The sequence below is a fragment of the Sus scrofa genome, chromosome 11, assembly GCF_000003025.6.
Source record: "Sus scrofa isolate TJ Tabasco breed Duroc chromosome 11, Sscrofa11.1, whole genome shotgun sequence".
Taxonomy (NCBI): Eukaryota; Metazoa; Chordata; class Mammalia; order Artiodactyla; family Suidae; genus Sus; species Sus scrofa.
Genome location: NC_010453.5, coordinates 11,263,900 through 11,280,300, shown reverse-complemented (window position 1 = coordinate 11,280,300; position 16,401 = coordinate 11,263,900). Strand labels below are relative to the sequence as shown.

Here is a 16,401-nt window from a genome sequence, read left to right as displayed (position 1 = left end):
ACTCAATACTACCCCAGTAAATATGCTGGCTGAGCTCTTACATATTTGAGTTATGTGAGCTAATACAGAGAGCTAGCTAATAATATACAATATACAAAGTACTATTACTACATCAGTTTTCACTATCTATTACTTACATGCATACTTATTGCAACAAGTGAGGTAAAAAAAAATAGCACACACCTATAAATGTATACATTAATAAGCTGTTAAAACATTACAATTTTACCTTTATATGGGCTACTTTAATTAGTTATTTTACATAGGCTTGCTTAGGAATAATCAGGATATGCATTTCTTGTGCAAACATGAGTTTGCCTATAAAACACTATTTTTCAAACTTATTAACGCAATAATAAAAGTGAGATACCAATAAATTATAAAATATAAATTTATAACAGAAATAAAAGGTCTAAAAATTTTTTCAAAGTATAAAATCTGGTAGTTCCTGTTGTGTCTCAGGGATAACAACCCTACTAGTATCCATGAAGATGTGGGTTCGATCCTTGGCCTTGCTCAGTGGGTTAAGGATCTGGCATTGCCATGAGCTGTGGTATACATTATGGACTCAGCTCCGATCCTGCATTCCTCTGCCTGCGGCACAGGCAAGCAGCTGCAGCTCCAATTCAACCCCTAGCCTGGGAACTTCCATATGCCACACAGGTGCCCTAAAAAACAATACAAAATCCTTCCTTCTAGACATATATGACATTAATTTATATTTAAATGACAGAATTTTAGGTTGAGGGACCTTCCTTTGAAGATTATCTTAATATAAAACCCTTTAATTTTACAAAAAAGGAAATAAGTCCTAAAAGAAAGGGAGAGAAAACTATGGCCCATGGGTCTAGTCTCCTTATCAGCTGTTTTGGTAAATCAAGTTTTATTAGAACACGCCATGTCCATTCTTTACATATTTTCTATGCTATTTTCACACTGCATGACAGAACTCCGTAGTTGCATTAGAGGCTGTACAGCCCACAAAACATAAAATATTTACTATCTTCACCTTAAAAAACATCTTCTAACCTCTGCCCAAAAGGACTAAATGAGTTTCCTAAGGCCACAAAACTGAACTGTGGCACAGACGCCATCAAAAGCCAACTTCTGACAACCATGATTTTTCTATGACACCACAGGATGAGGAATCTTAACTCTGAATTTCCAGAATCTAATGGGTACATACTTTAAGTTAAAAGTTAGTACTTCTTTTTACTAAAAATCAGAAATATTTCAAATATAAACAAACATATAGATTCTTAGGATTAAAAATAAAAATAATGCAGTTAAAAACAACACAGAACTTAAATCCTTTAAATGTTTTTAATAATTCACTTAGGAATAAGTAATTACTTTAAAAAGTATATTTCAGGCTCTTTCATGAAACATTCTTACAGGAACCAGTAGGTATGTTTTAGTTAAAAGAGTCAGACGCAAGTTCTCAGGTCTGATACAAAACATATATGAGGGTCACCTTTGGAGTTTCAAATTCCTAATTTATAAGCTTGAAGTTTAAATTACATGATCTACAAAATACTTCAAGCTTTAAAGGTGTATGAACTAAGGGTGAAACAAAAACGGAAAAGAAAATGAGAATAAAAGAATCGGCCATAATGCACAATGCCCACAAGATGGCACCAGATGAGTGTGTACAGACATTTAATCCACAGCTGAAATCCTGATGAATAAAATGCTAATTGCTTTGTTACCTTGGAGTGGGCTATTGAGAGTGTATCCACCCAGACTCTCCAGCCTCCCCATTCATATTTTATTGCATGATATAAAAGTATCCGGAAGATATTGTAGACCATCTCAGTAATCTTCTGTTCCTCAGAATTTTTAGGATTGATATAGCCAAGAGAAAACATCCAATCCTGCCACACTGAACACTGCAATAAGCATCTAGTGGGGGGGAAAAAAAACTCATTAAAAATTATTAAATCAGGGAGTTCCTGTAGTGGCTCAGCGGTAACAAACCTGACTAGCAACCGTGAGGATGTAGGTTCGATCCCTGGGCCTTGCTCAGTGGGTTGGGGATCCAGCATTGCCCTGGGCTGTGGCGTAGGTGGCAGATGCAGCTTGGAATCCCCGCCGCACTGTTGTGCTGTAGGCCAGCAGCTTCAGTTCCAATTAGACCCCTGGCCTGGGAACTTCCATATGCCAAGGATGTGGCCCTAAAAAAAAAAAAAAAAAAAAGTTAAAAAAAATTATTAAATCAGGAGTTACTGTTATGGCTCAGCAGTAACAAATCCAACTAATATCCATGAGGATGTGGATTCAATCCTTGGCCTTGCTCAGTGGGTTATGGATCCAGCGTTGCTGTGAGCTGTGGTGTAAGTCACAGACATAGGCTGGCAGCTATAGCTCCAATTCTACCCCAAGCCTGGGAACTTCCATATGCTGCAGGTACAGCCCTAAAATAAAAAACATTTACTAAATTCTATTAATATTTGCTATTTTGAAGTTGAGATAAATAGTGAGAACATGATCTTAGGTAAAGCAAGGTATACAGTCATTCTCTACATTCAATACCCTACGGCTGGAATGACTTTCCCCAATTCTCTACCTGGAAACATCAATATTATTATCTAAAATTGTTTTCCCAACTTCCCCAGTGAGATTTAATTATTGTTTCTCTACTCCCTCATAACATCACTCAGATGCACTTAACACATTATAAATTAATAACTGCTTTATTATTATTTTTTCCACCGAATTGTACTAAGACTGTACACCAGTATAACCTGTGCAGTCCAGGGCTTTTTTTTTTTTTTTTTTCTTTTTTTGGCCGCACCATGGCATGGGGGAGTTCCCAGGCCATGAATCAAACCCTTGCCACAGCAGCAACCCAAGACGCAACAGTGACAACAGTGGGTCTTCAACCTGCTGAGCCACAGTGGAACTCCGGCGCAGTGCTTCATACACAGCAGCTACTTCAGCAATAGCTATTAAATTCATGACTCAGGCAGCAGTTAGGTCTTCAGACTATATCTCATGTCCTCCCAGCAAACCAGCATAAAAATGTATGATAATAATCAGTTATCAGACTAATCTAAGAAAAGTACGGATGATAAGAGCAAATCCAAAACAATTAAAACTGAGTACCGTTGGTGGTAGATAGGTATCAAGAAAAGGGACAGTGCATTTTAAATAAGGGTTTGTGCATATGCGTATTGATATATATGATTAAAATATAACATATACATAATTAAGATCATATAAAAATAAATAGGAGTATATGAATGCAGATTATATCAAAGAACTATGTCTTTTCTAATGATTAAAAGTATTTAGCAATATAGGAAAGATTTGAATTTTTTTTTTTTTTTTTGGTCTTTTTAAGGCTGCACCCATAGCATAGAAAATTCCTAGGCTAGGGGCTGAATCAGAGCTGCAGCTGCTGGCCTACACCACAAATACTGCAATGCAGGATTCAAGCCACGTCTGCGACCAGGATTCAAGCCACGTCCGCAACCTACACCACAGTTCATAGCAATGCCAGATCCTTTAACCCACTGAGTGAGGCCAGGGATCAAACCTGTATCCTCACAGATACTAGTTCAGTTCATTACTGCTGAGCCACAAGAGGAACTCCAGATTCGACAGTTTAATCTTTGTAAGAGGCTGAAAATAAAGGAGAGAAAAAAAGGTTAGTATGGAATAAAGTTTTGTTACAGTGTTCAAACTGCTTACCTTCTATTTTCTCGGCTGTTACTGAAAAGTTTTATCATATCAGATAAAAATAAACGACGAACTTCCATCAGTTCTGCACTCGGTGTAGAGTTTTTTAACAAAGTTGCCACTACCTTAAGAATCACTGTAACCAAACAAAAAAGGTGAAGATTTATAACTGCATCATGTCTTCTACTCAAAAATTATTTACTGATTTTCAATTAAATGCCTATCACTATGGTAGGTAAGTTTTGTGTCACAAACTCTGGAAACGCCATACTGTTTATGTGGTTAGGAAAGGTTGTGATTTAGTTTCACATGTTACCATGTTACTACTGCATTACAATAAAGAACTGCTGTTTGCTCACTTGGATTCTGAATTTTCACTGTAGAATCTGGCTCTGGATGTGGTTTGTGTACAACCTGAGTACATACTTGCTCTGTCAAAATCTGAAAGACAAAAGAATTTGAATTTCATTTAGAAATAAATTCATAATTGCAAATTATAGATATACAAAGAAATAAAAAAAAATGTCAGTTTGTTCAAATGAAAAGAAACATCTAAAGTCTTCTAGCGGATTTCACATAGTTCTAAACTCTTTATGGTTTTCCAATTTTGCCTGTTATAGATAAAGACAAAACCATGACTGATATCTACAGAGGGAAAGATTAATTAGGGGCTCTAATAAATAATTCTGTTTAAAATAAATTTTCAGTGTACATCTTTAATACATTTAACTGTGAACTGTAAACATTTGGTTATCATGTCATCATTGATTTAAAACACTTAGAAATTAAGTAAATAAGAAAATAATGCCTAAGCCTGGGTCCTAACTTCAAATGAAGTATAAGGGAAAAATCTTTGTAAAATATGTGACTTACTGACATTTACTAATGAGTTCTTTAAAAACTTCTTTCAAATAAAAATGACAAAAGTTCACCAAATAAAGGAAAGACAGGCTTCTAAAACATTTACTCCTTTTCCCACTAATACCCAGGCTCTATGAGTGCAGGATTCTTATATCTTTTCCACTGTTACATTCTTAGAAATTAGCATAGTGCCTAGCACAGTGCCTAACTCACTGCCAGCAGTCAAAAAATATTTGCTAAAAAATGGATAACTTAATTGTATATAAAATATGGATATATGGCTGTCATTGTATTTTAACTCCAGACTCTGTTTACCCCTATTCTTGCATATATTAAAAAATCCAACAAAGAATACATATATTATTTTATATTATGATTTAAATTCCTGTTTAGTTTAACATGCCAAGTTCTGACTGAAACTTTTAAAATAGTTCAACCTAAAGTAAGATACAAAAACTCTGAGGAAACCATAGAAGTTAAGTTGATAACCTAGTTGTTTACAGTTCTGTTGTAAACGCTGGGGATGGAGAATAAAGTAATCAAGAGACAGGGATGGCCCTTTCTAATTAGGAAAAGATCATGACATCTAGCAATGGCATTTTTTCTTACCCTTCTGCTCAGACTTCATAAAAAAAAAAAAAGAAGAAAAAGAAAATTTACTTAGGTATATTAGGAATATATATCAAAAAGGTATTGACTTAAAAATTAATCTACTATCATTAAAATGATAAATATAGGGCACAAGTACCCCTTTCTTCACTCCCATACTTTGAATAAAACCAACACTTTGTGCTTAAAACTAAACAATGCCTCAGAATCTTTTGTCTGAGCACTGTAGACATACACTACTAATCAGACAAACCTGAAAAACAGAATAAAACTTCTCTGAAAACCGTGTACCAAAGAATAATCAAGGGGTTTCACATCCACTAGTCAAAAAATGCCCTGGTATAGACCTACAGCCCAATGGAAAAGATGCTGAGAATTCCGGTTACAAATAAGGAGATTCAAAACAACTGCTTAGAACAGACTAGGCCATACTCTTCCATGACAGAGATTAGTCAAAACGTTCTCACTCCAAAAAGTAGAACTCTCATTGCACAGAAAACAAAATTTATCTCAAAGAACCTCCAGTTTTACAGTTGCCCTTTCAAGCCTCTATTTGATCATCTAACAGTGAGGGTAATAACGGCCTTGCCTATTGAATAAAGCTGCAAGGAAGATCAAATAAGTTCCAAAACACTTTGAAAACTGTATGTCATAGTTTTGTTTAAATAAGAGTTTTTCCTTACAAAAAATATTTAGAAATTCAGGTCAGCAGGTGTTTATTAAGAAGCACCCAGTACTCACATTCTGCTACACGTTTGAAATGGGAAACACAGTTGCTGGGTGGATCTATATTTCTAGAATAAGTTATTTAATTAATATTTCAGAAACAAACATAAACCCATGCCTGTCTTAATAAAATGTTGTGGTTTCTGTCATTAAGAACCCATATGAGTTTTAAAAGTGGGGGAGGGAAATTGGGGGGGAGGTATAAATAAAATAGACAATGTAGAGGTAGACATTTAATTAAAGGATAGGATTCAAAATGGGCCAGGAAGTTTGACTGCACTTGGTTAGAGACATGCATAGGAAATTATCCCTGACTCCTGCCAAAATAATAGGATGGAGGGCTCAGACCCAGGTATGGACATGAAATTCAATGTATCTTTAAGCCTTATAACACATCTCAATTCACATTAACTCAAAAGCCAAATGTGACTAGTGGCTATCATATCAGACAGGGCTGATAAACAACAATAAATTAAAAGAACAGAGGTAATTTGATAAATATGCTGTTTATAGATAGGGATTTGAGGCTAGCATTATACATTTAGATTTTATTTTATAAATAGAATTATCTGGTAATTCATGAGTCACAGAAAGACTTTAGGGGCTTAAGCAGGAGCTACTGATGCCTCATCTCTGACCGACTGACTCCCTGGCCTCACTGTGCATAAATTATTTTGGATTAGTAGGTTCAACTTTTAAAACAGGAAGAGTACTAGTTCACTTCTTAAAACAGCAAACTATTAACTTCACTGTTATATCGAACTGCTTCTACAGGTATTTGGAGGTCAGAGAACCTTTATATTTTCAAATTTTGGACAAGCTATATTAGTTAAATTTCCCTATTTGATGAGAATTTAAGGTCAAATATATTGTCTGAGACTTAATTTACTTTACAACTAGATGCCACTCTTCAAAATGATGCAATCTTTAAACTTTGGTGATCCAGATTTAGCCATCTACCATCCTGTTGGTCTACTAATACTATTTGGTTTACTAGTAGTATTAAAGCTTATACAGAAATCCCCTTTTACCTTTTTGTGGAATTAACAATGCTAACCAATCATATCATAACCATCTTTCTTTGTGTGTGTGTGTGTGTGTGTGTGTGTTTTAGGACTGCACCCACAGCATATGGAGGTTCCCAGGCTAGGGGCCCAATCGGAGCCATAGCTGCCAGCCTACACCACAGCCACAGCGTCAGATCTGAGCTGTGCTGCAACCTACACCACAGCTCATGGCAACACCTGATCCTTAACCACTGAGCGAGGCCAGGGATGGAACACTCAACCTCATGGTTCCTAGTCAGATTCGTTTCCGCTGCGCCACAACAGGAACTCCCATCTTTCTTTTTTGACCTTCTGTGTGGTTATGTTAGCCTTTCTTTTTAAAGTACCCTAATTAACTCAGAGTCCTTCATTCCAATTACCTATGACTATTTTTCTACTTTAAAAGCCTATATTATTATCAAATTGATCAGAGAGAGACCTTAAAAGTTAGTTCCTTCATCATTTCTGAACCTCTACAATATCCAACATCCAATATCAGAAGATTCAAATTTATTCTTTCTCCACCTAAGACATGGAATCAGAGATAAAATGTGAACACTAAGTGGGTGCCTGTGAATACAGAGGGTAAAGATGCTGCTGCACTTGCTGTTGAGCCACTTTCAGGAAGATGAATAGAAATACATATGAGTGTGTTTACACAAAGGAATTTTTCTTATTTCAACGTTAGAAGTACATGATGACCTCTAAATTCAACATATAATTTGAATACATATGATCTTTTATTTTAATATAAGGTTTTAGTGACACACAAAGACTTTCTATTCTATTGACACTATTAACTCAAAGCAAACAGGGGGTCAGGGATTTGAGGTGACAAGAGAATGATTAAAAACATATACAGGCTACACTGACCAGAGCAATGAGTAGGTAAGAAAGCCAAGATAAAAACACAAGTTAGGGAGTTCCTATCATGGCACAGCGGAAACGAATCCTACTAGATACCATGAGGTTGTGGGTTCAATCCCTGGCCTCGCTCAGTGGGTAAGGATCCGGTGTTGCCATGAGCTGTGGTGCAAGTCACTGACGCTGCTCGGATCTGGCGTTGCTATGGCTTTGGCATAGGCTGGTGGTTACAGCTCTGATTAGACCCCTAGCTTGGGAACCTCCACATGCCATGGGTGCAGCCCTAGAAAATACTGAAAGACACACACACAAAAAGGTTAATCTATATTTGACACTAGCATTTAGAATCCTAATCTGATACTGTAGAAAGGTTTTAGATAAGAGGAAGAGATTAGGAGTTCTCGTTGTGGCGCAGTGGCAATAAATCCGACTAGGAACCATGAGGTTGCTCAGTGGATTAGGGATCTGGTGTTGCTGTGAGCTGTGGTGTAGGTTGCACATGTGGCTCGGCTCTGGCATTGCTGTGGCTGTGGTGTAGGTAGGCAGCTGAAGCTCCGATTTGACCCCTAGCCTGGGAACCTCCATATGCCACAGGAGCTGCCCTAAAAAGACAAAAAAAAAAAAAAGAAAGAAAAAAGGTAGGGGGGAAGAGTTTACTGCTCTTGACTGGAGGTAGATTCTGATATTTTCGGCCTTATGCATATATACTGTGGGAAATGTCTATTTTGTGGCCACTTTTTAGTGGTATGACATAACAGCAAATTGTTTAACCTGTGAGTCTCAATTTGCTCAAAAAAAAGCAATAAAAATATGAACTTTATTTGCTTGAAGAACCTGAGATAATGTATGTAAACAGTTACCAAGGTCACTATCATAGAAGTAGCTATTATTAGGGAAATACAAAATCAGAATCAAGATGCTCTGAATAGAGCAGGCCTTTCTATTAGTGCTTATTCAGTTCTACAGGCAAAATACTGGAGCAATACTAAAAAATTACTATAATTTTTAAAAATCGGTCATCTGGAGGGTAAAGTTTACAAATCATGTAATTTGAAGAATGATTGACACAAAGTTAGAAGATTAAGCTTAGAAATGAAAAAGACAAACTAGCCAAAAGAGCTACTTCATTTATCTAAAGGGCAGCAAGTCTTAAATTTACTGATGAAAATACAGAACCAGACATCTGAAAATTATGCCCTGTAGGCCAAATCAAGCCCGTTTTTGTAAATACCGTTTTACCGGACAGCCACATCCATTTGATTGATATTGTCTATGGCTGCTTCTGAACTACAACTGCAGAGTTGAATAGTTACCACAGAGCACACAGAGCCTGCTGAATGTTTGTGTGTCCCTCAAAATGCATATGCTGAAACCCGACTCCCAGTGGGATGGCACCGAGAGCTGGGGCCTTTGGGAGCTGATGAGGGCTGCAGAGCATTCGTGAATGGGATTAGCGCCCTTATAAAAGAGACCCTGGCGCGCTCCCTCTCCCTTTCTGCCATGTGAGGAGGACACAGCGAATAGATGGTTTATGAAGCAAGTCCTCACCAGGCACCAGTCTGGCAGTACCTTGATCTTCAATGTCCCAGCCCCTAGAACTGCAACATACTAATTTCTGCTGTTTATAAGCTGCCTAGTCTATGGTATTTCATTATGGCATCCTGAATGGACCAAGACACCTTCAAAGCCTAAAAAAAATGTATTATTTGGCCCTTTATCATAAAAGCAGGGCCTTCCCAACCAAGATGAAAATTTTATAATAGGAATTCTTGCAGATTATTGTGAAGAAGAAAAGGCAGGACATGAAACTATGTGTAGGACAATATTTCCTAAGAGATGTGTATGTGCATCTGTATGTATGAGCAGGGAAAAGCTTTTACATATATATATATATATATATATATATATTTTTTTTTTTTTTTTTTTTGGTCTTTTTTCTCTTTTTGTTGTTGTTGTTGTTGTTGCTATTTCTTGGGCCGCTCCCGCGGCATATGGAGGTTCCCAGGCTAGGGGTTGAATCGGAGCTGTAGCCACCGGCCTACTCCAGAGCCACAGCAAAGCGGGATCCGAGCCGCGTCTGCAACCTACACCACAGCTCACGGCAACGCAGGATCCTTAACCCACTGAGCAAGGGCAGGGACTGAACCCGCAACCTCATGGTTCCTAGTCGGATTCGTTAACCACTGCGCCACGACGGGAACTCCTTTTATATATATTTTTAAGTATTAATGGAGACATTGGATAAATTTCATTTTAATGTTTTCCTGTATTTTACAAATTTCTATAATAAATGCATATTAATTGATATCAGATTAATACATCGTTATGAGTAAAAGCAACAGAGGGGAGAGACATTTCTCTACATGTAGCAGAGACAGAATTTTAACTCTGCAGCAAAGTTTTTATAGAAAGGTCAGATATTAAAGTTCCCATTGTGGCACATCAGAAACAAATCTGACTAGGAACCATGAGGTTGCGGGTTCGATCCCTGGCCTTGCTCAGTGGGTTAAGGATCTGGCGTTGCTGTGAGCTGTGGGGTAGGTCGCAGACGTGACTCAGATCCCACGCTGCTGTGGCTGTGGCATAGGCCAGCAGCTACAGCTCCGATTAGACCCCCAGCCTGGGAACCTCCATATGCCGTGGGTGCGGCCCCATAAATACAAAAGACCAAAAAAAAAAAAAAAAGGAAAAAAAAGAAAGGTCAGATATTAAGTATTTTAGTATTTGTGGGCCATATGTTCTCTCTCACAACTACTGTCATTGCAGTATGAAGTTACATAGAGACTACACTTAAATTAATAAGCATGGATATCTTCCAATAAAACTTGGAAATTTGAATTTCATGTGCCACAAAATAGTCTTCTTTTCCCCTGCCATTTAGAAATGTAAAAACTATCCTCTGCTTACAAGCCATGCTAAAACCATAATTGAGCTATACCTGGCTGACGGCTTATATGAAAAAAAAAAAAAAAAGCAGCACTAGGAGTCTGAATTAGCACCCTATTAATTTATAGTACAATTCCATTCGAATCTTAGCATCTACTCTCCTCAATGTCTCTCATTTCACTTTTCTATTTTTATGAAAAAAATCTGCAATGATGAGGTACTGTCTTACATTTTCTGAGTCAGAAATACTATTATGAGTGTTAAATAATGTCAATATACATTCTTTTATTAAAGTATACTTGATTTCAGAGTTCCCATCGTGGCTCAGTGGTAACGAACTACTATCCATGAGGACGCAGGCTAGATCCCTGGCCTTGGTCAGTGGGTTAAGGATCCGGCATTGCCGTGAGCTGTGGTGGAGGTAGCAAATGAGGCTTGGATCCCGAGTTGCTGTGGCTGTGGTATAGGCCAGTGGCTGCAGCTCTAGTTCAACCTCTGGCCTGGGAACCTCCATACGCTGTGGGTGTGGCCCTAAAAAGATAAAAGACCAAAATAATAATAATAATGATAATAACATAAAAATAAAATATACTTGATTTATAATGTGCCAATTTATGCTGTATAGCAAAGTGACTTGGTCATACAAATATATAATTCTTTTTTAAAATATTATTTTCTATCATGGTCTATCCCAGGAGACTGGAGCAATATATATTATTTTAGCACAACTAGAGTGTCTTTGTAAAACAGACACAATACTTTGCCATCTGCATCTACAGCAAAATAGTCCAAAATAGTATGTTAAATGATATGCTAAAGTGTGAGAGCTGAAGGACACTTTTCTCTTGTTTTGACATGATGGGTACGCATGGGTATTAAAAAAAAGTTAGGTTGGGCAATATAAGTGGTACGTGAAATACTGTCAAGTTACTGATTGCACTGAGCAGCAGTGCAGTGATGAGAGCATAACAAACACTCTGATGCATCTACTCAGCTCTGCTGCTATGATGCGAAAGCAGCCAAATGCAGTATAGAAGAGAATGAGCAAGGCTAGCTTCCAACAAAACTCTTTACAGATGCTGAAATTTGAATGTCATTTAAGTTTTACATGTCATACATTGTTTTCCTTTTAATTATTTTCAACCATTGAAAAATACAGGGAGTTCCCGTAGTGGCACAGTAGAAACGAATCTGACTACAAACCATGAGGTTGTGGGTTGGAACTCTGGCCTCGCTCACTGGGTTAAGGATCCAGTGTTGCCATGAGCTGTGGCATAGGTCGAAGACATGGCTCAGATCCTGCGTTGCTGTGGCTGTGCTGCAGGCCAGCATCTGTAGCTCCGATTAGACCCCTAGCCTGGGAACGTCCATATGCCATGGATGTGGCCCTAAAAAGCAAAAAATAAAAAAAATATATAAAAAATAAATATATAAAAACTATCCTTAGCTTGCGGCCATACAAAGACAGACATCGATAGTTTGTCAATTCCTGCAGTACAGAAAAGAAGTGGGATCTCAGAAGATCAGCTGCAGGAAAGTAGAATTAAGGACAACATAAGGAAACATTCGTTAATATTTTACTGGTATTTAAGAGAATAGCAACTCTGGGAGGTAGTACACATATTTCATAGAAAATACTGAACCCAAGTTGTACGGCCATCTGTTAGAAATAAAATAAGAAAAAGATTTCTGAATTGAAATGATGAGATCTAAAACTTCTCCAGATAACATTTTTACAGATTAATTTTTACCTACATTTTATCTCAGTCTCAATTCCAGGTTAATGCTGGTAGTTGCTACATATTAGAGATAAAGAGAAGGATGAGGGGAAAGGGAAAGGGAGAGAGAGAGAACAAATACACAATGGGTGTGGTTTATATGAGAAAAATTCTGCAAAACCGTTCAACTGACCCATATTCAAAGAAAAGACCTAGGAGCAACATCAGAAGACTGGCAAAAAATGTATGTGGGGCGTTTCCATCTGCTGCAGCAGAAATGCATCCTACTAGGAACCATGAGTTTTTGGGTTCGATCCTTGGCTTTGCTCAGCGGGTTAAGGATCTGGTGTTGCCGTGAGCTGTGGTGTAGGTTGCAGACTCGGCTTGGATCCCGTGTTGCTGTGGCTCTGGCGTAGGCTGGCGGCCACAGCTCCGATTAGACCCCTAGCCTGGGAACCTCCATATGCCGCCAGGGCAGCCCTGAAAAGGCACACACACAAAAAATGCACATGGGTTTTGTTTTTTTTTTTAAACAAAATTATAAAAATGTAAGTATTTGTTCATCTTTTTTTTTTTTTTTAAGGATTACTACTTTTTTGGTTCAATGAAGAACTACTTTTCCAATCAGATAGACGGTTTTCACTGCATACATTTAAAATCATCATACACTTTAAAAGTTCCTGCCATGGCTCAGTGGAAACAAATCTGACTAGTATCCATGAGGACGAAGGTTTGGTCCCTGGCCTTGCTCAGTGGGTTAAGGATCCAGCGTTGCCATGAGCTGTGATGTAGGTCACAGATGTGGCTTGGATCTGAATTGCTGTGGCTGTGGTATAGGCTAGCAGCTGCAGCTCCAATTCAACACCTAGCCTGAGAACCTCCACACGTCGCAGGGGCGGGCACAAAAAGACAAAAATAAAAAAATAAATAAAATCATACATTAAAAAAATTTTTTTTTACCTCATAAAGTGTGTTGTATGTGGTGACAGTCACAGTGTTTGTATGCAACATCAGTCTTTCTCCAAGAAGAGTGAAAAGGCTATGGGTATGCATAATTTCAACTTTTCTCCTGGAAAAAAAAAGGGGAAAAAATATGATACTATGAAACATATCAGATTTTCTGATCACATGATTTTAGGATAAGTAAAATCTATAAGCAGATACAGAATCATATAAGTAGTCATTTTTTTACTACCTTTCATCTATAAAAAGAAATGACAGTTTATAGCTCAGCTGTCTTCTAAAATACAAAGACTACTATTTAAACAATTCCTAGACAAAATATTTACCCAACTAAATGTTAAGTGCACAAACTATAAAACATTGTATAAATGTTGATAGCTATTATTTTAAAATTTCTAATAACTATTCAGGAGTTGTTTTAATAGGTTAAAATTATCAGTTTCTGTTAATACGGCTTTCTGTTTAAGTCTGTGAAATAATCTGTTACAAATTTTAAATAAAAAATGTAAAATTATGGTTAAAAGTGTGTACAAAGCAAAACAATATGACAGAAATAAAGCGGATTCATTACTGCTTATATTTGTGGCTCATTTAACTATTCCCCCTTAAGTCTATAATTAGAACAGAAAGCTCTATTAAAGGTCTCCTGGGACACTTAGCTCTAGTCTAACGAATTATTATATGACTTTCATTCATGTAACATTCTGAGAAGTCAAGATCTGGAGCTCCTTGGCTCTCAACCCTCAGTATTTCATTTCTTACCTTGATTTTCTCTTGCTCCCTGTTTGGATTTGACAACTAAGATATAAACTCACCAGGTAAACACCAAATCTTTGTTTCTTTCTCCCTGAGCCCGCAGCTATACTATAATTCCAGCCTCTCTTAGACTTAGGTGTGGCCATTTAACTGGGTTCTAGCCAAAGGAATTTGAGCAGAACACTTATGGGTCATTTTTAGGCCTGGCCCATAGAAAAAGGGCTCCTCCCATGCTCCTCCCCAAGGCAGCATACAGGAGCCATATGATGTAGACGCAGAGATGTAACTGGAAGAAGCAGCCTGGGTCTCTAAAATACAGTTTGAAGAAAATTACCTGCTGAGAATATCTATTTGGATTTTTAAATGAATATGGAATAAACTACTAGTTTGATAAGTTACTAAAATGTCATTGTTTGTTATAGCAGCTATTGCTACGTTAATTAATAAAAAAATTAAGTAATGAACCACTTATCCAGGTACCATTCACCTGGAAATCCTCTTTTCTAACATCAGCCTTCAAGCTCCACAACGCACAACAACAGAGTTAGGGCAGCTGTTTCCCCACACCCCAATCCTCCTCAGGCCAGAGAGGGAAACAGCAAAATTACCTAAATCCAAGAGGAAGCTAGGGCATGTGTTTAATGGCTGTGTTTGTAAGACACTTAAATAAGACTGGAAAAAGTCAAATGGTCACTTAAAAATCTGGGCAGATTGATACTATGGGATTATGGAGGGGAAGATGCTTTAGTCTCTTCCAACTCAAGCCACATCTAAGGAAAGGAGACCTAATGTTTTCATTTGCTCCCAATCAGGAAAAAACAAAACACCAATGTTTACCCCTTGATACACCTCTTTGATACATGGAGCTGGTAGAAGTCATATAAATTAGGCTGTCTGGAATTTAGAGTAATCTCTTAACTCTGACACTACAATTTCAGCTACTAAAGAAATTCATGCGCTTTTGACGATCTATATCCTCCGAGGTAAATGTTTATGGAGCAGCTTAACTCTAGCTCTTGGGGGACTTGAAGAATACTGCACATTTACACCAGGGAAGAGATGAGTCAGGTTCCTCTGGCAGTTTGCTTTAAAACAATGCTCACCAATAAATGCTGCTGCACAGCAGTCAAGCTAGCCCCAAACGGCAATCATCGCTTGAGGCATAAAGTGGGGACACCGGCCCTGTGTATCACATAATCATCCTGTTTCCGACAGGACCTCTAATGAAAGATCCAGCCCAATGCATTCAGTTCAGAAAGGCTTCACTAAGCCATACATTCAAGAAACTAGCATTTCGAAACTGCTTAACTTTTAAGACCTAAATAGACTTCAGAATTTAGTGCCCATTTGCTTTACTTTTTAAATTTTACAAGATTTCTGCCCACTCGGATTAACAGTGCAATTTACGGTCTTAAATTAACTTTTAATCCATACAAATCACACACTTTCTAGCTTACTAAACATTCCATTAAAAACACACTCCAATTTCTTTCTTCACAAAACAAACCACCATTTTTATGGAGGATGGTTAAAAAAAAAAAACACTTCTTATAACAAATTCAGAGAATACGTTGGAACATGACAAGGACAAGAGAAAACCCGTAATTCCATAATACAGAGATAATCATTACCAACATTAGTTTACGTTCGTCTACACTAATTATGTTGCACATACACATATGACAGATATAGATGATATCAATCAAATGGATATAGTTCTATGTAAAATAATCTGTAGCTTGTGTCCTATAAATCAATAATATACTGTCTCTTGTATTTTCAATGTCATTAAATACAACTGATAATCAGAATGTAGCACCATTTATCCATTCACTACTACTCTTGATCATTTATCTTATTTCCAAATTTTTTCCATCATGAACAAAACTTTGTCCTTTTACTTAAATGTTTTGGCATATCTTAGGGTAATTTCTTGAAATGGAAATGATAGTGTTAAAAGTTGTTACAGTTTATGTTATGAGACTTTGCAGTTTATGGCTTCCAAAAACACATGCATTCATATTCCAACATCAAGGTACAAATGCATTTACCAGCAGTTTCACCAAGCCTATGTATAATAATAATAGTCAATTTGATAGGTAAAAATTAGGTCTTATTTTAATTTGGAAGAAATGCTGATAAATTTTCAAAAATCTTTTGACAATTTACATTACTTAGGACAACTGCTTGATACCATCCTCTGACCGCTCTTTCCTCTGTGTCGTCATCTGCTTTCTTGCTGATTATAAGAACCCTAATAATATTAAGAAAGTTATTCTTTCCTTAATAAT

At 37.2% G+C, this 16,401-nt stretch overlaps 1 protein-coding gene across 16 annotated transcripts in view; it reads right to left on the bottom strand.

Annotated features, from left to right (window-relative positions):
* The window catches only part of NBEA (neurobeachin), a 637,779-nt gene that overhangs the window by 442,559 nt on the left and 178,819 nt on the right, over positions 1 to 16,401 (bottom strand). For all 16 annotated transcript variants that reach the window (XM_021065194.1, XM_021065195.1, XM_021065200.1 and 13 more), the window contains 4 exons: positions 13,352 to 13,460; positions 4,041 to 4,122; positions 3,694 to 3,817; positions 1,710 to 1,902 (listed from right to left, as the gene is read on the bottom strand). In XM_021065194.1, the coding sequence (XP_020920853.1) occupies positions 1,710 to 1,902; positions 3,694 to 3,817; positions 4,041 to 4,122; positions 13,352 to 13,460 (508 nt within the window). The remainder of the gene's footprint in view (positions 1 to 1,709; positions 1,903 to 3,693; positions 3,818 to 4,040; positions 4,123 to 13,351; positions 13,461 to 16,401) is intronic.